This window comes from Oncorhynchus nerka, linkage group LG6 (genome assembly GCF_034236695.1).
Source record: "Oncorhynchus nerka isolate Pitt River linkage group LG6, Oner_Uvic_2.0, whole genome shotgun sequence".
Lineage (NCBI taxonomy): Eukaryota > Metazoa > Chordata > Actinopteri > Salmoniformes > Salmonidae > Oncorhynchus > Oncorhynchus nerka.
In genome coordinates, this window is record NC_088401.1 from 49,878,317 (window position 1) to 49,903,045 (window position 24,729).

Genomic DNA, 24,729 nt, shown 5'->3' on the forward strand with positions numbered 1-24,729 from the left:
CGCTCCCCACTAATGACCATGTGTCTCTGTTTAGCTAGAAAACAGGACGGCCCTCCCAGTCCTAATGCCATGGTGCTGAGACTAATCTGCTGTGATGATGGGTCACACTGTTGCTCTGCTGCCTAGCCCCAGCCCAAGCCTGCTAAGCCTCATCCCCATTCCCATTCCACAGAGAGAGAACCCATGATCGACACGGTAGATGATCGGCTGAGTTTGCTTGTGCTGAGGGCTGAAAAGAGAGGCTTTGATTGAACTAAGTCTAGCTGTGCTTGGGAAAGTACAATGGATTTTTTGGGGATATCTCTCTTATGGTCAATTAATCAGGGGCCATTTATTATCTCTTCGACATTGAATGGATAAACCCAAGGCATTAAAATACAAGACAGTGTAGAAACAGATGTTGGTGTTGGAAATTAGAGAGCTAAAAAACAATGTATTATTTTCCGTTATGGGAAAATAGTAGAATGCTGCAAGTCATTGAACTAATATAAAATGCAGAACACATTTCTTGTGTTATATATTCACTACAAACTTTTATTTTCACATAATCACTTTTAATTAACATACAAAATACTGCATATAAAAATACATTTGTAAACATACAGAAAAGCTTTGGTACCATAGCGTGTGTGTGGTGAATATTCTACATTATGTAGTGTGTGTGTTCTGCATTCCTGCGTGTTCTGCATTCCGTGTTCCTACATCATGTGACAAATGTCTACAAATAAGCACATTTATATTTCACTGGTAGTGTATCTAACCATAGGTCAACCTCTGTGAGTGGACTCTAAGCAAGTTACAAGAAAATAAGTGACTTCTCTCAGGTATCATTTCATTGTTTCAATAATATAGATTAAAATCTCGATACCCACATTTCTAAAAAAAGATCTCTTACCAAAGAGAAGCTTATTTTAACATTAGGCCTACTATTTGTATTTTTCATAGAACTTCATACAATACAAAAGCACTTCAAAGATATTAGATCAGTCATGGGCACAGTACACAACAACGTACTAATCTTGTACCAGGTGTGCAAAGGCAGTGAAATGCTCAGATCACTTCTCATTCAGTCAGTACCTCCGTCTAAAAACATAACATTTGTTCATACCTCTCAGACATCATTCAATCTCTTATGTACTGAACCTAAATCTCTTTCTTGGAAATGTTCATGTTTCCCTAAACATTGTAAAGTGCAAAATGTATACAGAATTGTTTAAACAAAATGCTATATAAAACGTTTTAAAAAATCTCTATAAAACTCAAGACAACATAAAATGATATTTGACACATAACCTTTACTGAATGTACACTATTCTGCTTAATTAAGGCCAAATGCATGAATCTTTTTTTCTCTAAGTTAATTATATTCCCGCAAAATACCTTGAAATAGAAAGTACACATTTGTAAAAACAAAGAAAATATACCTCAGTGCAACTAGAATGTCATATCCCATTGATGTTGAGAAGTATAGATGCCATAAGATGATGTGTTTCTGATTGTTTTTACTAACTAAAGTAGCCTACCCGTCTAAAAATGTGAACTTTTTCACACAAGCAACATGTAACAGTACATGCTCCACTTTTAGTGGTAAAAAAACTGAAAGGGTTTTAGAAGCATAATGTTTTCATCTTTATAATATAAAAATACAAAACATGTAACAGGAAAAATGACAAGACAAATCCCCATAGAAACACTGCAATAGTGACCATACTACAAGTGTATTTTAAAATCATGAATTTCCTGATGTACATTTTTATTCTTATTTGATACTGGTATTTTTTCATCTTCATTATTATGTGAAGGCTTTAAAAATGGTCCCTCTCTTCAATATGGAGTATTTTGCATTGATTAGATTGATTAAAATCATCATCAATCGACAATCATCATTAATTAAATATATGTCACTCTCTCATTGTAATTATTGATTTTCAATTGATTTTCAGCACAGAATTATTTTGAAAGTACCAGTTGTGAAATATTTGCTTAAGCAGTGGAAATTGTTTATGTTGTTAGGGTTAGCTCCTCACTGAAATCGCAACATGTTGTCTTAATCCACTAAAGCAGGGATGGCCAACTGGCAGAAGGAAATGAACTAGTGCCGGCTCTGACTGCATTTGTGGGTAGGGATGTGTGTACGCAGACCCGCGAGCCACTGCGGACCCTCATGATAAGTAAAAAACAATATGTGGCCCCAACCCCCATCATAGTTTCCCATCCCCTCACTAAAGCTATTCAGGAATGTTGCTATACATTCACCAAGTTTCTTAAATCTCTACAGGAAGCTGTCTTCCACTTCCGGTGTTCCAGAAGATTCCAGTGGAATCAGAGCCTGGTTGGCATGGAGATCCTCCTCTTCTGGAATGGTGTCTGCCTCGGCTGTCTCCTGGGAGATGGAATCAGCCTCTTCATCCTCCAGAACCAGAGAGCTACAGGGAATAACAACACACATGTTCCTTTACAAACAAACGTGGGATTTTACGATTTTACGTCCCATTTCAGGTGAAAACTATACAGCGTTGCGCCACAAATCAAAACAATGTAAAACCTAAACTATCATATTTCTGCCAGCTTGGCTTGTCTAAGGTTTCAGTTTAAATGTCTTACAAAATCCTCAAAATGTAACACTGAGTCTACCATGCATTATGAGCACCTGCACTTTCCATGACAGACTGATCAGGTGAATCCAGGTGAAAGCTATGATCTCTTATTAATGTCGCCTGTTAAATCTACTTCAATCAGTGTAGATGAAGGGCAGGAGACAGGTTAAAGAAGGATTTTGAAGCCTTGAGACAATTGAGACATGGATTGTGTATGCGAGCCATTAAGATAGGGTGACCAGGCGTCCCCGTTCATTGGGGACAGTCCCCGTTTTTGGTGGCCTGTCCCCGGCTGGAGCTGTCCCCAGAAATGTCCCCGTTTTTAACTGTGCTTTAAAAACAGACTGCAAAGTGAAATAACATTTTACGTGGAAAGAAAGACCGGGCAGCAGAGACTACCGGTTAATGTCTCAATTGCTTTGTGCTTGTTTTGTCCAGCAGAGGGGGCTGCTCGCTATATCAGCTTAATTCACAGTTCTTCTTCTACTAACTACTTGCTCATGCTAGTTTTAGAGAAAAAAGCTGTGGAAAACTCAGCCAGAAGCTAGAAAGTTTCAAGTGAATCCACAACATCACCACAAATGTATTTTCAAGCAAGGTAAGTTACAATTGTTTGAGATACTATCTAATGATGTTATAATGTCACAATGTATTATATAGATAGATGATCTGCTTTATAAGGTTTTAAATAGGTTATGCTAGCTAACATTAGCTATGTCGACTAAGTTATCTAGCTAGGTTAGCTAGCTACTGTCATGGTAGCTAGGTAAAAAAAACATTCACATGTAAACATGCAGTGGACAGGCTATTTTGAAAATATGATTATATTAAATTAATGTACAATTATGAGAATATTTACTTGTAGATTACACATTTAATGCTTTGGCATTAGTAGGGTGAAAATATATTTGGACATTTTTATGGATAACTGTCACGGATATCATCCTCTTCGTCTGAAGAGGAGTAGCAAGGATCGGACCAATACGCAGTGTGGTAAGTGTCCATGTTTTAATAGTATAAACTGAACACGACAGAATACAAAATAACAAAGTGAATATAAACGAAACAGTCCCGTGTGGCACAAACACTGACACAGGAAACAATCACCCACAAAATACCCAAAGCATATGGCTGCCTAAATATGGTTCCCAATCAGAGACAACGATAAACAGCTGCCTCTAATTGAGAACCAATCTAGGCAACCATAGACATACAAAAACCCCTAGACTGGTCCCCAACCCCATAAACATACAAAACCCCTAGACAGGACAAAAATATAATCACCCATGTCACACCCTGACCTAACCAAAAATATAAAGAAAACAAAGATAACTAAGGTCAGGGCGTGACAATAACATTAGCATAATGTTTTCTGTTAGAGTGGTGAGGAGGAAGACTGGAGAGGAAGAAGAGTGAAAGAGATAGAGGAGGAAAGGTAAAGATATGATTACAGAGCTTGCTAATTTATTATTACAAACAATGTTTTTGAGATAAAATACAAAAATGAGGCAAGCAATGGGAATCTGTTAACCAAAGTATTTGATCTAATAGTGTACTATTTATAATTAAAGATTGGAGAGGAAGGAGAAGGAAAAATTAAGGGAGTAAAAGAATGAAGTGAGGAGAGTAGAAGAGTGAGGTGGAAAGGTAAAGAGAAGGAAAGGAAGAAAAAGCAGGAAGATGAGTGAAAAAAAAGAGGAGGAGAAGAAAAAATTAAGAGAGTAAGAAGAGTGACACAAGGAGAGTGAAGAAGAACAGACAGAGGAGGTACAATGGCTCATTCCAAGAAACGTAAATGCCATTTTGATGACAACATGATGAGAGAATTTCCATCCAGGTCAAGACGATAGAATGGTTAACTGCACCCTTTGTAATTCCTCTTTTTCAATAGGCAGCGGGGGAAGAACGGCAGCGGTAGAACATCAACAGAAGAAAAAGCATAAAGCCTCTCTGATTGGCCGTGTTGGTATGCCCTCTGTCACCACATTCTTCAAGAAGGTAGAGCCTTCCCAAGAAGAACATGATTTAGCTGTGCAGGAGGGTGTCTTTGCATACCACACTATGCGACACAATCATAGTTACTGATCTATGGACTGCACAGCACAACTGACATGGAAGCTTGATAAGCTGAAGTTTACATGTGCTAGGACAAAATGTGAAGCCATAGTGAGTAATGTGTTAGCACCATGGGCAACTACTTTGGTAACAGAGGACCTAGACCAGGTTGAATTTGTGTCCCTGTCCATTGATGCGTCCAATGATGGACATGTAAAGCTGCTGCCAATAGTAGTCAGATATTGTAAGATATATGATGGTAACACATCTGTGGAAACAAAACAGCTCGATTTTGTTGAATTGAAAGTAGAAACAGCAGAAGAAATTGCAGGTGGTCTTCCAAAAATGTAACCTGGAAAACAAAGTCGTGGCATTCTCTGCCGACAACACAAATAAGAGTGCTGAAAAGGTATGTGCCATTGAAATCCTTTTTTCTTCTGAAGACAAATGCCTTGTTGTCCTGTGAACAATGTTTGAAGATCCACTGACTGAACTTTGGCTGGCCTTTGTCCATGGAAACCTGACCGTATTCAGTGACACGATCAAGATGCTTGAAGGCCAGGACTGCTGTTTTGTGGAGTCAGCTGCAATTCTGAGAAACGTTGAGGCAAAATTGACTACACGGTGTGAAGACAACTTCATTCCAGTTTTGGTCAGAGGACTTCTGAGAGAGCTAGAGGGAAATGGAGCAATGTCTAAAGAGAGCTTTCCCAAAACATCCCAATCACTCTTCACTACGGCTGTGAACTACTTGCAAGCATGGGGAAAGCACACAGATAATCTAAAAGATTTCAATTGTCTCCTTTAAAAAGGCAACCTCAGCGTGAAGAGATCCAGAAGGCAGCAGGCACACTGCAGGAAAAATGCCCCAATGTGACCATCAATGAGGTTGCATTGTTTGACGAGGTTACTGGCCTGCAAGAGTTCCTAAAGGGGGGATCGCTTGAAGAATGGAAAACATCTGAGACAGTAGTCAGAGATGGAGCACGGTGGTTACCCACTTCCAAGAGAACAACATCCCACACACTAACCTGGCTAGATTAGCATCTGTTGTTATGTGCTTACCTGGAAGTAATGCACCAGTCGAGAGAGTGTTCTCCCAAATGAATGATATATGGACAGCAGCAAGAAATAGGTTCACTGTTCCTACCATCAAGGCCATGCTTAATGTGAAGACAAACTTCAACCTCCTCTGCACCAGGAGTTCATGGAGAAGCTGGCCAAAGACAGAGCAATCCTGAAGAAGATACATTCTTCTGAGAAATATACAGATTAGATTGGTATAAGTATATTATGTAGTTAACCAATCACATTCATCATCTTATTTCTTTATTATGTTGTTAAGTATTTCACATATACTATTGTCTGTTTTTTTCAGTTTTGCTCATGTTCTCTTCTGCTCTTATTCTACCCAGACTACCAGGACCACTGAATGGCTGTTCAGATCAGTTCTACCCAGACTACCAGGACCACTGAATGGCTGTTCAGATTGGACAGTTGTCTCGTCTGTAGTGTTTCTGTAATATAGTTGTTTTCTCTATCACAGTGTGCCTGTTAGACTAAATACATGTAACCGGAATTGTCCCCCTTTATTATTTCATAGATAATAACATTGGATATTTGAATTATATATTTACCGCCGAATGGGCAAGACAATGTCTTTGAATGGAGTATGGTAGTATGTGCCAGGTGCAACGGGTTTGTGTCAAGAACTGCAACGCTGCTGGATTTTTCACCCTCAACAGTTTTCTGTGTGTATCAAGAATGGTCCACCACCCAAAGGACATCCATCCAAATTGACACAACTGTAGGAAGCAATGGAGTCAACATGGGCCAGCATCCGTGTGGAACGCTTTTGACACCTTGTAGAGTTCATGCCCCGACGAATTGAGGCTGTTCTAAGGAAAAATAGGGGGGGTGCAGGGTGCATCTCAATATTAGGCAAGCAACACTGAGGCATGCATGAGAGCATCAGCTGTTCCGGACGAACCGTAGCCGACGTGAGTAAGAATTTTAAACAGGTCAACATTCACAAGGCTACGGGGCCAGATGGATTACCAGAACGTGTGCTCCGGGTATGTGCTGACCAACTGGCAGGTGTCTTCACTGACATTTTCAACATGTCCCTGATTGAATCTGTAATACCAACATGCTTCAAGCAGACCACCATAGTCCCAGTGCCCAAGAACACAAAGGCAAAATGCCTAAATGACTACAGACCCATGGCACTCACGTCCGTAGCTTTAAAAGGCTGGTAATGGCTCACATCAACACCATTATCCCAGAAACCCTAGACCCACCATAATTTGCATACCGCCCAAACAGATCCACAGATGATGCAATCTCCATTGCACTCCACACTGCCCTTTCCCACCTGGACAAAAGGACCACCTATGTAAGAATGCTATTCATTGACAACAGCTCAGCGTTCAACACCATAGTACCCTCAAAGCTCATTACTAAGCTAAGGATCTTGGGACTAAACACCTCCCTCTGCAACTGGATCCTGGACATCCTGACGGGCTGCCCCCAGGTAGTGAGGGTAGGTAGCAACACATCTGCCATGCTGATTATCAACATTAGAGCTCCCGAGGGGTGTGTGCTCAGTCCCCTCCTGTATTCACTGTTCACCCACAACTGCATGGCCAGGCACGACTCCAACACCATCATTAAGTTTGCTGACGACAACAGTGGTAGGCCTGATCACCGACAACAATGAGACAGCCTATAGGGAGGTCAGAGACCTGGCCGGGTGGTGCCAGAACAACAACCTATCCCTCAATGTAACCAAGACCAAGGAGATGATTGTGGAGTTACAGGAAAGGGAGCACCAAGCACGCCCCCATTCTCATCGACGGGGCTGTAGTGGAGCAGGTTGAGAGCTTCAAATTCCTTGGTGTCCACATCAACAACAAACTAGAATGGTCCAAACACACCGAGACAGTTGTGAAGAAGGCACGACAAAGCCTATTCCCCCTCAGGAGACTAAAAATATTTGGCATGGGTCCTGAGATCCTCACAAGGTTCTACAGCTGCAACATCGAGAGCATCCTGACCGGTTGCATCACTGCCTGGTACGACAATTGCTCGGCCTCCGACCGCAAGGCACTTCAGAGGGTAGTGCGTACGGCCCAGTACATCACTGGGGCAAAGCTGCCTGCCATCCAGGACCTCTACACCAGGCGGTGTCAGAGGAAGGCCCTGAAAATTGTCAAAGACCCCAGCCACCACAGTCATAGACTGTTCTCTCTACTACCGCATGGCAAGCGGTACCGGAGTGCCAAGTCTAGGACAAAAAGGCTCCTCAACAGTTTTTACCCCCAAGCCATAAGACTCCTGAACAGGTAACCAAATGGTTACCCGGGCTATCTGCATTATGTCCCACCACCCGCCAACCCCTCTTTTTACGCTACTGCCAATCTCTGTTCATCATATATGCATAGTCACTTTAACCATACCCACATGTACATACCACCTCAATAAGCCTGACTAACCGGTGTCTGTATTAAAGCCTTGCTACTCTTATTTTCAAATGTCTTTTTACTGTTGTTTTATTTCTTTACTTACCTACACACACACACACACACACACACACACACACACATATACTCCCCCCCCCCCCCCCCCCTTCTCCGCACTATTGGTTACAGCCTGTAAGTAAGCATTTAACTGTATTTGGCGCACGTGATAAATAAACTTTGATTTTGATTTGATTCTTAATGTTTAGTACACACAGTGTATACATGGTAAGATAAGACCATTTTTTTATTGAAATCCCACGTATGGCTCTGTGTGTTGGTGTTGTAACTATACAAGGTCCTCTAGAGTAAATATGCATTATCTTTCCTGCATGCTCAGCATTTGGCACACATTTGCAGTCAGTCAGTCAGTGTTTGTAGTCAGGAAGTACTTTAGACAGCCATACCTCGCGGGGCTTTCCATTGGCATGCGGTTGGCCTCGGAGAAGACTTCCTCCTGAGGCTTGGGGTCCGGGATGGGAATGATGTAGTCATTGTAGGAGGTAGTCACTTCCTCTCCATCTGCCTCCGGTCTAAAGTCTCCAGTTAGGGGGTAGGGGTTGAGATCCTGGAGGGAGTCAGGGGCGGTGGAGGGGGTGAGGAAGGGGGAGGAGAGCCTGGGTTTGGTTCTGACCACGGCCGGGTGGTCACTCTTGAAGAACTCGTCGTTGACTTGGCAGTATCTCTGTACCAATAATTATAGTCAATTAGATACATCTCAGTGATCAGATCTGTCCATAGTCAATACACACTTAAAGGAAAACCCCACCCAAAAACTATATTTTGGTATTTGTTTCATTCGTCCATTCTTGACTAAATGTTTTACTTGTCAGCAATCAGGTTTTTAAGATATGTAACTTACAAAATACAGAAATCATCCCCGTATGAATCATTTTGCATTTAGCAAAAAATGTGATCGTTTTCATAGATGGATGTGGAAGTACTGTTGGTCCTCAGATGCAATGTGTAAAGGGGAAAAAAACCTATATTAATAGGATACCTTTTTATAGCTGTCAGTGAGCATGTTCCCCATGGTGTGCACCAGAAAGGAGAACTCTGGCCTCTTCTCATGTTTCTCATCCCAGCACTTCTGCATCACTTCATAACTGGAGGACAGAATTACTTCCTTAGTTGAACATTTTAACTGAACTTGTCACTAAAAAAAGAACTGACAGAAGACATGATGAGAGAGAGGAGTTTGAGAGTGATGGTAGAGACTTACACTTCGTCTGTGGCGTGGTTAGGTTTGGCCATGCGATAGCCTCTCTTTAAGGCACTGTAAAACAGCTCATTCATAGGAAGGTCAGGGTAAGGGGTTCCTCCTGATAAAATATCAACCATTCAAGTATTTAAAGGCTGATCATGCTGAATCAGGAGTGTCCAAAAGTTCTCAAATCTCGAATGAAACAAGAATCATGACGTATTTGGTTTCCTACGAAAAACACTGTTCACGCTGTTTCACGCTAAATTAACCACTTCTCAATAGGCACTCTTCTTATCACAGCCATTCCAAAAGCATTTGTAAAAATCCCAAAATGAATTGATAATAATCCCGGGCTGTGGCTAATAACAACAAAACCTCATCTGACCCTAAATAGACTCAGGATTAGACAAGCTGATTGTCTTGTCCTCTTAAGATAACTTTATTGCCTGTTTGTTTAAACACGGCATTGACAGCCTTTTGAAACCTCTATACTAACATACATTAAATAAACGAGGTCATCAGACCGCTCATGCTACTCTGAACGAAATCCAGTTAATGGGTTGTTTCAATTTAATCAAACAGTAATCTCTTTGAACTGTCAGTTAATAATGAATGGATTCCATTTCCCGTCCACGTACCAAGGGTGAAGATCTCCCAGAGCAAGATGCCATAGGACCACACGTCACTCAGGGTGGTGTACAGGTTATGGAAGATACTCTCTGGGGCCATCCACTTCAGGGGCAGGAATGTCTGAGAGGGCCAGAATTAGAGAGAACGTTAGCATCAGCCAGGTACTTAGAGGTAGGTTACAGCAGAAGTTATGGCTTACAATTTAAGTCAGAAGAAAGTTGTAATTTATGGTGTTTAAATGGTGTTTTAATGTTATCTTTCAAACGTTGTCTTATTTAATGTGTATGAGTGACCCTTAGTGAGCCTGCCACTCACGCTGCCTTTGGAGATGTAGTTGGAATCGTGCATGATGTCTCTGGCTAAGCCAAAGTCACAGATCTTCACCAGTTTCCCCTCACAGATCAACACGTTCCTGGCGGCCAGGTCACGATGGACACACTGGGGAGGAGAGGGTTTTAAAATGGGCAACCTGCAGTTGCTACATTTATTTTTGGACTTATAAATGTGTGATATATTATGTACCCGTTGATTCTTGAAGCATAGGACGTATATATGCCTCATGAGCTTTACTGTAATACCCAACAACAACATTGATGAATTGCCTACCACAATAACGGACAGTTGTCAAGTTCTGTACACACCGTGTGATCCCCATGAAAACCACCAGGTTATTTCCGAATGACAAACCACAGATTTAATGGCGAGATCAAAAACGCATTACAGATGAAGAAGATTGCGTTCTCCCATCGGGATATGCAGTCCCTGCACCAACTGAACATCTCCCTCAAACATGCCATCCAACGAGCCACACTAAGGTACAAGGACAAGGTGGAGGTGGAAAACAGCAACGTGATTGCTAAGCAGGTCTTTCAAAAAGTCAGGAAGTTGGAAGGCTACTCTGACAAACCATCTTCACTGGCTCATGATGACCTACTTGCCTTGTCCAAAAACCTCAACAACTTATTCTCAAGTAGAAAAAAAGAGGAGGAAGGGAAGCGCTGCTAAGGTACACAATGGTAGATTTTGGTAGACAGAAGGAGCACCTTTTTGGTAAAAGGGGTAAAATAGTTATCAAAAAGCAAGGAGGACCAAGGCACTCTTCATTTAATTAATTATTAAAATGCCTTGATTTGTATGGCATGTTCAATAGAAACAAAGTTTCGGCTGCATGGCCTTCGTCAGGGAGTACAAAGAAACTTCTTCTCATGTTTTGATACCCATGTTTTGATACCCACTATGATCCAGAAGCTGTGAGAACTTGCTGGATGCCCTCCACTTTACTGATTCCCACGGCCCAGTCTTCAGTGAAGAGGTGGCGGCATACCAGCGGAAAGCTTCGGTAAGTGCAAGGCCAGGCGGGATAAAGTGTCGAGTCCTAAAAGCCTGAGCTGCTGAGCTCAGCCCCATCCATAGCCTTTCACCTACCGCTATCCACTGGCACAATCCCCACCCTATGGAAAACATCTACCATCGTGCCCATTGCTAAAATGTCTACCTCGACTGAGTTCAACTGGCATGTTGCTCTCAAGTCACTGATCATGAAATTCTTGGAAAGACTGGTTCTTAACATCCTACTACTACCCACCGTTCACTCCTCCCTTGATCCCTACCAGTTTGTTACAAAGCAGGGAGAGGAAAGGATGACACGGTGGTCTGCAGCCTGCACAGGCTCCTGGAACACCTGGAGGGAATGGGGAATTACGCACACATCCTGTTTGTGGGTTTCAGCTACGCCTTCAACACCATCCAATGACACACGATGATCCAGAAGCTCAGTAACCTAGACATATCTCCCACCATCATTCGCTGGATCCACAACTCTTTAAGTGGCAGACCTCAGGCCGTGAGAATAGATAACACCCAGTCCTCTGTAAGCATCACCAACATTGTTGTTTGTTTCTTCTGTGTTTTCATATTTGTTTTAGGTATTCCTGTGTGAGCTGGGCCAAGATTTTCCTATTGTAGGACAATAAATGGGATTCTGATTCTGATCCGGTCAGTGGTATAATCTACTTTAAAAGTACTACTTAAGTATTTTTTGGGGGCATCTGTACTTTACTATTTATATTTTTGACAACTTTTACTTTATTACATTTCTAAAGAAAATAATGTACTTTTTACTCCATACATTTTCCCTGACACCCAAAAGTACTAGTTACATTTTGAATGCTTAGCAGGACAGGAAAATGGTCCAATTCACACACTTATCAAGAGAACATACCTGGCATCTCTACTGGTTCTGATCTGAAGGACTCACGAAACCCAAATGCTTAGTTTGTAAATTATGTCTGAGTGTTTCAAATATTTTACTGAGGCACAGTTCATATATGTACATCAATGAAATTAAATAAATAAATTAGGCCCTAATCTATGGATTTCACATGACTGGGATTACAGATATGCATCTGTTGGTCACAGATACCTTAAAAGTAGGGGCATGGATTAGAAAACCATTCAGTATATTGTGTGACCACCATACATCTCATTCGCATATAGTTGATCAGGCTGTTGATTGTGGCCTGTGGAATGTTGTCCCACTCTCTTCAATGGCTGTGCTTAGTTGCTGGATATTGGCGGGAAATGTAACACGCTACACGTCAATCCAGGGCATCCCAAACATGATCAATGGGTGACATGTCTGATGAGTACGCAGGCCATGGAAGAACTGGGACCTTTTCAGTATCCAGGAATTGTGTACAGATCCTTGCGACATGGGGCCGTGCAAAATCACGCTAAAACACAATGCTAGACACGTGGTATGCGGTTCTGAGGCGGGTTCGACGTACTGCCAATTTCTCTAAAACGAGGTTGGAGGCGATTTATAGTCGAGAAATTGACGTTAAATTCTCTGGCAACAGCTTTGTTGGACATTCCTGCAGTCAGCATGCCTATTGCACGCTCCCTCGAGACTTGAGACGTCAGTGGCATTGTGTTTTGTGTCAAAACTGCACATTTTAAAGTGGCCTTTTATTGTCCCAGTACAATTTGCACCTGTGGAATGATCATGCCATTTCGATCAGCTTCTTGATATGCAACACCTGCCAGGTGGATGGATTATCTTGTAAAAGGAGAAATGCTCACTAACAGGGATGTAAACAAATTTGTGCACACAATTTGAGAGAAATACGCTTTTTGTGCATATGGAACATTTCTGGGATCTTATATTTCAGCTCATGAAACATGGGACCAACACTTTACATGTTGTGTTTATATGTTTGTTTAGTGGACATATCAAACTATAATTTTATATGTCATTTTGGATCAGTTGTTGCATCCATAGCTCTGTGTATTTGAGAGTGGTTACATTTCTCCAGCCCCATCTATCAGCTTTTAACCAAAACATTAGCAGGGAAGATGCTTTGTTATTGTTTCAACTGCTTGATTGCCCATGTAAACAACCGGGTTATAGGAAGCCAAGGTCAGACTGGACATGAACTATTGATGGTGAAGTACATTCTATATCCATATCTACAGCTCTGTAATTACTGTGCCTGGCTCAATAAAGGGTAAATGATAAATAGATATATATATATATATATATATATCAATAAAAGTTTAGATTCCATGTAATAAATAAAGGCTGAGTAAATAAAACATTACATACGTTCTTGGAGGCGAGGAACTCCATGCCTTTGGCCACCTGGTAGCTGAAGCCGATGAGGTCAGTATAGCTAAGTGTAGTAGAGTCACTGATGAACAGGGCAGGGTCCATTGTGATCTGGTCTGGAGGGAGAGCAGAGACAGGGATGGCAGGGTTCATTAATGAGGTAACAAAGAGAGACAATGTCAAGTTGAATAGATGTTCAGGTGATACACATGGACAGTATACACTGAGAGTACGAAACATCAATAACAAATAAAATACAAATCAAATTATATTTGTCACATGCGCCGAATACAACAAGTGTAGACCTTACCGTGAAATGCTTATGTACAAGCCCTTTACCAACAGTGCAGTTTAAGAAGAGTTAAGAACATATTTACAGAATAAACTATAATAAATAAAGGTAACACAATAACATTACAATAACGAGGCTATATACAGGGGGCACCGGTACTGAGTCAGTGTGCAGGGGTACAGGTTAGATTTGTACATGTAGGTAGGTGTGAAGTGACTATGCATCCTTTCTAGGGAGTTTTTCCTAGCCACCGTGCTTTTACACCTGCATTGTTTGCTGTTTGGGGTTTTAGGCTGGGTTTCTGTACAGCACTTTGAGATATCAGCTGATGTACGAAGGGCTATATAAATAAATTTGATTTGATTTGATTTGATTTGGCATAGATAAAACAGCCAGTAGCAGCAGTGTACAAAACAAATGGATGGGGGGGGGGTCAATGTAATAGTCCAGTGGCCATTTGATTAATTGTTCATCAGTCTTATGGCTTGGGAGTAGAATCTGTTAAGCAGCCTTTTGGTCCTAGACTTGGCGCTCCGGTACCGCTTGCCGTGTGGTAGCAGAAAAAAACAGTCCTTGACTGCAGTCTCTGACCATTTTATGGTCTGTCCTCTGACACCACCTACTATATAGGTCTTGGGTTTCTGGGCCGTACGCACTGCCCTCTGTAGCGCCTTATGGGGCGGCAGGATAGCCTAGTGGTTAGAGTGTTGGACTAGTAACCGAAAGGTTGCAAATTCAAATCCCCGAGCTGACAAGGTACAAATCTGTCGTTCTGCCCCTGAACAGGCAGTTAACCCACTGTTCCTAGGCCATCATTGAAAATAAGAATTTGTTCTTAACTGACTTGCCTAGTTAAATAAAGGTTTATATATATATGGTCAGATGCCGAGCAGTTGCCATACCAGGGGGTGATGAAACCGGCCACGATGCTCTCGATGGTGCAGCTGTAGAAGTTTGAGGATCTGGGGACCCATGCCAAATATTTTCAGTCTCCTCAGGGGGAAAAGGTTTTGTTGTGCCCTCTTCATGACAATCTTGGTGTGTTTGGACCATGATAGGTCGTTGGTGATGTGGACACCAGGGAACTTGAAACTATCGACACACTCCACTACAGCCCAGTTGATGATAATGGGGGCCTGTTCGGCCTTCCTTTTCCTGTCGTCCACGAACAGCTCCTTTGTCTTGCTCACATTGAGGGAGAGGTTGTTGTCCTAGCACCACACCGCCAGTTCTCTGACCTCCTCCCTATAGGCTGTTTCATCGTTGTCGGTAATCAGGCCTACCATTGTTGTGTTGTCAGCAAACATAATGATGGTTTTGGAGTCAGTTTTTGGCCACGCAGTCGTGGGTGAAAAGGGAGTACAGGAGGGGACTAAGTACACACCCTGAGGGGCCCCACTGTTGAGGATCAGCGTGGCAGACGTGTTGTTGCCTACCCTTACCAGCTGGGGGCAGCCCGTCAGGAAGTCCAGGATCCAGTTGCAGAGGGAGGTGTTTAGTACCAGGGTCCTTATCTTAGTGATGAGCTTCGTGGGCACTATGGTGTTAAACGCTGAGCTGTAGTCAATAAACAGCATTCTCACATAGGTGTTCCTTTGGTCCAGCTGGGAAAGGGCAGTGTGGAGTGCGATTGAGATTGTGTCATCTGTGGATCTGTTGCGGTGGTATGTGAATTGGAGTGTGTCTAGGGTATCCAGGAGAATGCTGTTGATGAGAGCCATGACCAGCCTTTCAAAGAACTTCATGGCTACCAATATGAGTGCTACGGGCGGTAATAATTTAGGCAGGTTACCTTCACTTCCTTGGGCACAGGGACTATGGTGGTCTGCTTGAACATGTAGGTATTACAGACTAAGTCAGTGAGAGGTTGAAAATGTCAGTGAAGACACTTGCCAGTTGGTCCGCGCATGCTTTGAGTACAGGTCCTGATAATCCATCTGGCACCGCGGCTTTGTGAATGTTGATATGTTTAAAGGTCTTGCTCACATCGGCTACCGAGAGCGTTATCACACAGTCATCCAGGACAGCTGGTGACCTTGTGCATGCTTCAATGTTTCTTGCCTCGAAGCGAACATTAAATGCATTTAGCTCGTCTGGTAGGCTCGCGTCACTGGGCAGCTTGCATCTGGGTTTCCTTTTGTAGTCTGTAATAGTTTTCAAGCCCTGCCACATCGGATGGGCGCCAGAGTCGGTGTAGTAGGATTCAATCTTAATCCTGTATTGACATTTTGCTTGTTTGATAGTTTGTCTGAGGGCATTGCGCGATTTCTTATAGGCGTCCGGATTAGTGTTCTCTGCTTGAAAGCTGCAGCTCTAGCCTTTAGCTCGATGTGGAGGTTGCCTGTAATCCATGGCTTCTGGTTGGAATATGTGTGTACGGTCACTGTGGGGACGACGGTGTCGATGCACTTATTGATGACGCCGATGACTGAGGTGGTATACTCCTCAGTGCCATTGGATGAATCCCGGAACATATTCCAGTCTGTGCTAGAAAAACAGTTCTGTAGTGTAGCATCCACTTCATCTGACCACTTCCGTATTGACTGAGTCACTGGTACTTCCTGCTTTAGTTTTTGTTTGTAAGCAGGAATCAGGAGGATAGAATTATGGTAAAATGGAGGGCGGGGGAGAGCTTTGTACGCATCTCTGTGTGTGGAGTAAAGGTGGTCTAGAGTTTTTTTTCCTCTGGTTGCACATGTGACATGCTGGTATAAACATTTGGTAAAACTGATTTAAGTTTGCCTGCATTAAAGTCCCCAGCCACTAGGAGCGCCGCTTCTGGGTGAGAATTTTCTTGTTTGCTTATGGCCTTATAGAGTTGGTTTAGTGCGGTCTTAGGGCCAGCATCGGTCTGTGGTGGTAAATAGGCGGCTACAAATAATATGTATTTGAACTCTCTTGGCAGATAGTGTGGTCTACAGCTTATCATGAGGTACTCCATCTCAGACGAGCAATACCTCGAGACTTCTTTAATATTAGACATCACGCACCAGCTGTTATTGACAAAAAGACTCACACCCCCCCACCCCTGGTTTTACCAGACGTGGCTTCTCTGTTCTGCCGGTGCATTGAAAATCACTCCAGCTCGATATTATCCACGTTGTCATTCAGCCGCGACTCGGTGAAACACAAGATATTACAGTTCTTAAAGGTTTTTTTTCAATGATTGCATGTTAGCAAGTTGATGGCAGTGGTCGTTTACTCGCTCGCCTATGGATTCTCTAAAGGCAGCCCAATCTGCATCCTCTTTTACTCTGTCTTTTCTTCACGCAAATGACAGGGATTTGGGCCTGTTCCAGGAGAGCAGTATATTTTGCTCATCAGACTCGTAAAAGGAAAAAGCTTCTTCCAGTTCGTGGTGAGTAATCACAGTTCTGATGTCCAGAAGTTATTTTTGGTGATAAGAGACGGTAGCAGCAACATTATGTACAAAATAAGTAAAAAAATAAGTTACAAACAACGCAAAAACAAACAAAATAGCACAATTGGTTACGGGCATGTAAAACGTCAGCCATCCTCTTCGGCGGCATTTTAACACCTGCTCTTTCCTTGGCGGCTGACAAGGTGAATCCAGGTGAAAGCTATGATCCCTTATTGATGTCATACACAATCCATGTCTCAGTTGTCTCAAGGCTTAAAAATCATTCTTTAACCTGTCTCCTCCCCTTCATCTACACTGATTGAAGTGGATTTAAGTGACATCAATAAGGGATCATAGTTTTCACCTGGATTCAACTGGTCAGCGTATGCCATGGAAGGAGCAGGTGTCCTTAGTGTTTTGTACACTCAGTGTACATAGAGGCTCTGTAGGTCAAATGAACAACTAACCCATCCTCCTGTGCTTTCTCTTCTCATGTGCTTCCCATATGTTTGACATATAACAGACCTAAAATATACAAAGTATACAGTACACTTGAGCTTTGTTATGGCTCTGTATTTCTTGGACTCTATACCTTGTTCCTGGTAATGGTCGTGCTGATAGGGAGACTCATAGGGAGAAGGCTGGATGTCAGCGTATTTGATGGTGTCTTTCAGCTCCTGCATGGGGACGTACACTGTGGGCTCGTCCTTACTCATGTCCATGTAACCACCGTCACACTCACTGCCAAATGACACGTAGCTGCCAATATATTTGGGACACATTAGGGTAAAGTATAATAAATTAAAAAACACATGGTCATCTCTGTCTGTATGGCCTCATCTACAGATGTAGGATCTAAATTTGAGGTTGTTTGCTACAGCAGGAATAACCCTGCAGCAGCAGGATATTGAAATTATTATGTGGATTATAATGAATGGACATTTTTGTGGTTGATACATTTTTTGTAAGGGGAAAACAAGTCTGAAATTTCGAAGTGGAAATGAGAAACTTCAGAAGCCTTTTTAAAGCTCAAATACACAACACGTTTACATTTCCTGCCTTGCAGAAAAGTTATCCTGCAAGAGGGCGATTAGTGTACATACGTACATACGTACACTACCATTCACTTAGAAATGTCCTTGTTTTTGAAAGAAAAGCACATTTTTTATCCATTAAAATAACATCAAATTGATCAGAAATACAGTGTAGACATTGTTAATGTTGTAAATGACTATTGTAGCTGGAAACTGTTGATTTTTAATGGAATATCTACATAGGCGTACAGAGGCCTCTTATCAGAAACCATCACTCCTGTGTTCAAATGGCACGTTGTGTTAGCGAATCCAAGTTTATCATTTTAAAAGGCTAATTGATCATTAGAAAGCCTTTTTGCAATTATGTTAGCACAGCTGAAAACGATTGTCATTATTTAAAAAAGCAATCAAATCAAATCAAATCAAATTTTATTTGTCACATACACATGGTTAGCAGATGTTAATGCGAGTGTAGCGAAATGCTTGTGCTTCTAGTTCCGACAATGCAGTGATAACCAACAAGTAATCTAACTAACAATTCCAAAACTACTGTCTTATACACAGTGTAAGGGGATAAGGAATATGTACATAAGGATATATGAATGAGTGATGGTACAGAGCAGCATACAGTAGATGGTATCGAGTACAGTATATACATATGAGATGAGTATGTAGACAAAGTAAACAAAGTGGCATAGTTAAAGTGGCTAGTGACATAAGAATGCAGTCGATGATCTAGAGTACAGTATATACATATGCATATGAGATGAATAATGTAGGGTAAGTAACATTATATAAGGTAGCATTGTTTAAAGTGGCTAGTGATATATTTACATCATTTCCCATCAATTCCCATTATTAAAGTGGCTGGAGTTGGGTCAGTGTCAATGACAGTGTGTTGGCAGCAGCCACTCAATGTTAGTGATTGCTGTTTAACAGTCTGATGGCCTTGAGATAGAAGCTGTTTTTCAGTCTCTCGGTCCCAGCTTTGATGCACCTGTACTGACCTCGCCTTCTGGATGATAGCGGGGTGAACAGGCAGTGGTTCGGGTGGTTGATGTCCTTGATGATCTTTATGGCCTTCCTGTAACATCGGGTGGTGTAGGTGTCCTGGAGGGCAGGTAGTTTGCCCCGGTGATGCGTTGTGCAGACCTCACTACCCTCTGGAGAGCCTTACGGTTGAGGGCGGAGCAGTTGCCGTACCAGGCGGTGATACAGCCCGCCAGGATGCTCTCGATTGTGCATCTGTAGAAGTTTGTGAGTGCTTTTGGTGACAAGCCGAATTTCTTCAGCCTCCTGAGGTTGAAGAGGCGCTGCTGCGCCTTCTTCACGACGCTGTCAGTGTGAGTGGACCAATTCAGTTTGTCTGTGATGTGTATGCCGAGGAACTTAAAACTTGCTACCCTCTCCACTACTGATCCATCGATGTGGATAGGGGGTGTTCCCTCTGCTGTTTCCTGAAGTCCACAATCATCTCCTTAGTTTTGTTGACGTTGAGTGTGAGGTTATTTTCCTGACACCACACTCCGAGGGCCCTCACCTCCTCCCTGTAGGCCGTCTCGTCGTTGTTGGTAATCAAGCCTACCACTGTTGTGTCGTCCGCAAACTTGATGATTGAGTTGGAGGCGTGCATGGCCACGCAGTCGTGGGTGAACAGGGAGTACAGGAGAGGGCTCAGAACGCACCCTTGTGGGGCCCCGTGTTGAGGATCAGCGGGAGGAGATGTTGTTGCCTACCCTCACCACCTGTGGGCGGCCCGTCAGGAAGTTCAGTACCCAGTTGCACAGGGCGGGGTCGAGACCCAGGGTCTCGAGCTTGATGACGAGCTTGGAGGGTACTATGGTGTTGAATGCCGAGCTGTAGTCGATGAACAGCATTCTCACATAGGTATTCCTCTTGTCCAGGTGGGTTAGGGCAGTGTGCAGTGTGGTTGAGATTGCATCGTCTGTGGACCTATTTGGGCGGTAAGCAAATTGGAGTGGGTCTAGGGTGTCAGGTAGGGTGGAGGTGATATGGTCCTTGACTAGTCTCTCAAAGCACTTCATGATGACGGAAGTGAGTGCTACGGGGCGGTAGTCGTTTAGCTCAGTTACCTTAGCTTTCTTGGGAACAGGAACAATGGTGGCCCTCTTGAAGCATGTGGGAACAGCAGACTGGTATAGGGATTGATTGAATATGTCCGTAAACACACCGGCCAGCTGGTCTGCGCATGCTCTGAGGGCGCGGCTGGGGATGCCGTCTGGGCCTGCAGCCTTGCGAGGGTTAACACGTTTAAATGTCTTACTCACCTCGGCTGCAGTGAAGGAGAGACCGCATGTTTTCGTTGCAGGCCGTGTCAGTGGCACTGTATTGTCCTCAAAGCGGGCAAAAAAGTGATTTAGTCTGCCTGGGAGCAAGACATCCTGGTCCGTGACTGGGCTGGGTTTCTTCTTGTAGTCCGTGATTGACTGTAGACCCTGCCACATGCCTCTTGTGTCTGAGCCATTGAATTGAGATTCCACTTTGTCTCTGTACTGACGCTTAGCTTGTTTAATAGCCTTGCGGAGGGAATAGCTGCATTGTTTATATTCGGACATATTGCCAGACACCTTGCCCTGATTAAAAGCAGTGGTTCGCGCTTTCAGTTTCACGCGAATGCTGCCATCAATCCACGGTTTCTGGTTTGGGAATGTTTTTATCGTTGCTATGGGAACGACATCTTCGACGCACGTTCTAATGAACTCGCACACCGAATCAGCGTATTCGTCAATATTTCCATCTGACGCAATACGAAACATGTCCCAGTCCACGTGATGGAAGCAGTCTTGGAGTGTGGAGTCAGCTTGGTCTGACCAGCGTTGGACAGACCTCAGCGTGGGAGCCTCTTGTTTTAGTTTCTGCCTGTAGGCAGGGATCAGCAAAATGGAGTCGTGGTCAGCTTTTCCGAAAGGGGGCGGGGCAGGGCCTTATATGCGTCGCGGAAGTTAGAGTAACAATGATCCAAGGTTTTACCACCCCTGGTTGCGCAATCGATATGCTGGTAAAATTTAGGGAGTCTTGTTTTCAGATTAGCTTTGTTAAAATCCCCAGCTACAATGAATGCAGCCTCCGGATAAATGGTTTCCAGTTTGCAAAGAGTTAAATAAAGTTCGTTCAGAGCCATCGATGTGTCTGCTTGGGGGGGGATATATACGGCTGTGATTATAATCGAGGAGAATTCTCTTGGAAGATAATGCGGTCTACATTTGATTGTGAGGAATTCTAAATCAGGTGAACAGAAGGATTTGAGTTCCTGTATGTTTCCTTCATCACACCGTGTCTCGTTAGTCATGAGGCATACGCCCCCGCCACTCTTCTTACCAGAAAGATGTTTGTTTCTGTCGGCGCGATGCGTGGAGAAACCCGTTGGCTGCACCGCCTCGGATAGCATCTTCCCAGTAAGCCATGTTTCTGTGAAGCAGAGAACGTTGCAGTCTCTGATGTCCCTCTGTGGGCCTTCTTTAGAGTATCTGGAGCATCAGCATTTGTGGGTTCAATTACAGGCTCAAAATGGCCAGAAACAAAGAACTTTCTTCTGAAACTCGTCAGCCTATTCTTGTTCTGAGAAATGAAGGCTATTCCTTGCGAGAAATTGGCATGAAACTGAAGATCTCGTACAATGCTGTGTACTGCCTAGAAGGCCAGCATCCTGGAATCGCCTCTTCACTGATGATGTTGAGACTGGTGTTTTGCGGGCACTATTTAATGAAGCTGCCAGTTGAGGAATTGTGAGGCATCTGTTTCTCAAACTAGACACTATAATGTACTTGTCCTCTTTCTCAGTTGTGCACCAGGGGCTCACACTCGTCTTTCTATTTCTATTCTGGTTCAAGCCCATAATTAAAATTCCTCAAACATACAAGTATTATACACCATTTTAAAGATAAACTTCTTGTAAATCCAGCCACAGTGTCCGATTTCAAATAGGCTATACGGCAAAAGCACACCAAACGATTATATTAGGTCAGCACCTAGTCACAGAAAACCATACAGCCATTTTCCAGCCAAGGAGAGGGCTCACAAAAGTCAGAAATAACGATTAAATTAATCACTAACCTTTGATGATCTTCATCAGATTACACTCACAGGACTTCATGTTACACAATAAATGTGTGTTTTGTTCGATAAAGTTCATCTGTATGTCCAAAGAACTCATTTGAAATTGGTGTGTTATGTTCAGAAATGCATTGTCTCAAACAAACATCCGGTGAAAGTTCAGAGAGCCACATCAAAAAACAGAAATAGTCATAATAAACATTGATAAAAGATACAAGTGTTATGCATGGAATTATAGATAAACGTCTCCTTAATGCAACCACTGTGTCAGATTTCAAAAAGGCTTTACAGCGAAAGCACATCTTGCCATTATGTTAGGTCAGCACCTAGCCACAGAAAAACATACAGCCATTTTCCAAAGAAGGAGAGGTGTCACAAAAGTCAGAAATAGCATTATAAATATTCACTTAGCTTTGATGATTTTCATTGGAATGCACTTCCAGGAATCCCAGCTCCACAATAAATGTTTGTTTTGTTCGATAAAGTCCATCATTTATGTCCAAATGCCTCCTTTTTGTTCGTGCGTTTAGCCCAGTAAACTAAATGCTCAATGCGCGATCGCTAAGTTCAGATGGAAAGTCAAAAAAGTTATATTACAGTTTGTAAAAACATTTCAAACGACGTATAGAATCAATCTTTAGGATGTTTTTTTTACATAAATCGTCAACAATGTTTCAACCTGACAATTCCTTTGTCTTTAGAAATGAAAAGGAATGCAGCTACCTCTCACAGCCATGCGCATGACTTAGCTCATGGCATTCTGCCAGACACCTGGCTCAAACAGCTCTTATTCGCTCCCCCTTCACAGTGGAAGCCTGAAACAAGGTTCTAAAGACTGTTGACCTCTAGTGGAAGCCTTAGGAAGTGCAATATGACCCCATAGACACTGTATATTGGATAGGCAATCACTTGAACTACAAACCTCAGATTTCCCACTTCCTGGTTGGATTGTTTTCTCAGGTTTTTGCCTGCCATATGAGGTCTGTTATACTCACAGACATCATTCAGACAGTTTTAGAAACTTCAGAGTGTTTTCTATCCACATCTACTAATTATATGCATATGCTAGCTTTTGGACCTGAGTAGCAGGCAGTTTACTCTGGGCACCTTATTCATCCAAGATACTCAATACTGCCCCCCAGTCCCAAAGAAGTGTTAACAATGTCTACACTGTATTTCTGATCAATTTGATGTTATTTTAATGGGCAAAAATGTGCTTGTCTTTCAAAAACAAGGACATTTCTAAGTGACCCCAAACTTTTGAATGGTAGTGTATGTCTTTCTCCCATTCATATGTGGTTGTATTTTATCCACGCACTGGCCAATATAACCTCTTCTTTATCTTCCAAATGAAGACCTGAGTAAACCACCAGATTAGGAGGTAGCTCTCACCCTTTCCTTTGGCTGAGAGGGGTGCTCCCTCCAGAGATGCGGCAGCCAGAGTCCTCCTGGTTCTTCTCAAGGTAGTACTGCAGGAACATGTGCTTGTTCTTGTGTAAGTAGTCCACCAGGTCTCCATAGCGACAGTACTCTGTCACCAGGTAGAGAGGGCCTGAGAGGTTGGGTGCCACAAAAGGGTCATTTTTATCTTCATTGGGGAAGAGTTTGTGTGAAATATTGTATTACACATACAGTGGGGAGAACAAGTATTTGATACACTGCCGATTTTGCAGGTTTTCCTACTTACAAAGCATGTATAGGTCTGTAATTTTTTTTATCATAGGTACACTTCAACTGTGAGAGATGTAATCTAAAACAAAAATCCAGAAAATCACATTGTATGATTTTTAAGTAATTAATTAGCATTTTATTGCATGACATAAGTATATAAGTATTTGATCACCTACCAACCAGTAAGAATTCCGGCTCTCACAGACCTGTTAGTTTTTCTTTAAGAAGCTCTCCTGTTCTCCACTCATTACCTGTATAAAAGACACCTGTCCACACACTCAATCAAACAGACTACAACCTCTCCACAATGGCCAAGGACATCAGGGATAAAATTGTAGACCTGCACAAGGCTGGGATGGGCTACAGGACAATAGGCAAGCAGCTTGGTGAGAAGGCAACAACTGTTGGCGCAATTATTAGAAAATGGAAGAAGTTCAAGATGACAGTCAATCACCCTCGGTCTGGGGCTCCATGCAAGATCTCACCTCGTGGGGCATCAATGATCACGAGGAAGGTGAGGGATCAGCCCAGAACTACATGGCAGGACCTGGTCAATGACCTGAAGAGAGCTGGGACCACAGTCTCAAAGTTAGTAACACACTACGCCATCATGGATTAATATCCTGCAGCGCACGCAAGGTCCCCCTGCTCAAGCCAGCGCATGTCCAGGCCCATCTGAAGTTTGC

General features: G+C 42.8%; 1 protein-coding gene and 1 long non-coding RNA gene across 3 annotated transcripts in view; one reads left to right on the forward strand and one right to left on the reverse strand.

Moving 5' to 3' along the window:
• Positions 1 to 532: 532 nt before the first annotated feature.
• Positions 533 to 24,729, reverse strand: part of pdgfrb (platelet-derived growth factor receptor, beta polypeptide) — a 61,811-nt gene continuing 37,614 nt past the window's right edge. For both annotated transcript variants that reach the window (XM_029661783.2, XM_029661782.2), the window contains exons 15-23: positions 23,765 to 23,924; positions 17,857 to 18,023; positions 13,609 to 13,727; positions 10,320 to 10,442; positions 10,013 to 10,124; positions 9,393 to 9,492; positions 9,171 to 9,276; positions 8,578 to 8,855; positions 533 to 2,426 (exon numbers count right to left, since the gene is read on the reverse strand). In XM_029661783.2, coding sequence (XP_029517643.2) covers positions 2,273 to 2,426; positions 8,578 to 8,855; positions 9,171 to 9,276; positions 9,393 to 9,492; positions 10,013 to 10,124; positions 10,320 to 10,442; positions 13,609 to 13,727; positions 17,857 to 18,023; positions 23,765 to 23,924 — 1,319 coding nt within the window. In that variant the 3' untranslated portion in view covers positions 533 to 2,272. The remainder of the gene's footprint in view (positions 2,427 to 8,577; positions 8,856 to 9,170; positions 9,277 to 9,392; positions 9,493 to 10,012; positions 10,125 to 10,319; positions 10,443 to 13,608; positions 13,728 to 17,856; positions 18,024 to 23,764; positions 23,925 to 24,729) is intronic.
• On the forward strand, positions 3,073 to 8,185 carry LOC135572191 (uncharacterized). Its single transcript, XR_010464102.1, has 2 exons — positions 3,073 to 3,195; positions 3,490 to 8,185. It is a non-coding gene; the product is annotated as an uncharacterized LOC135572191 (long non-coding RNA).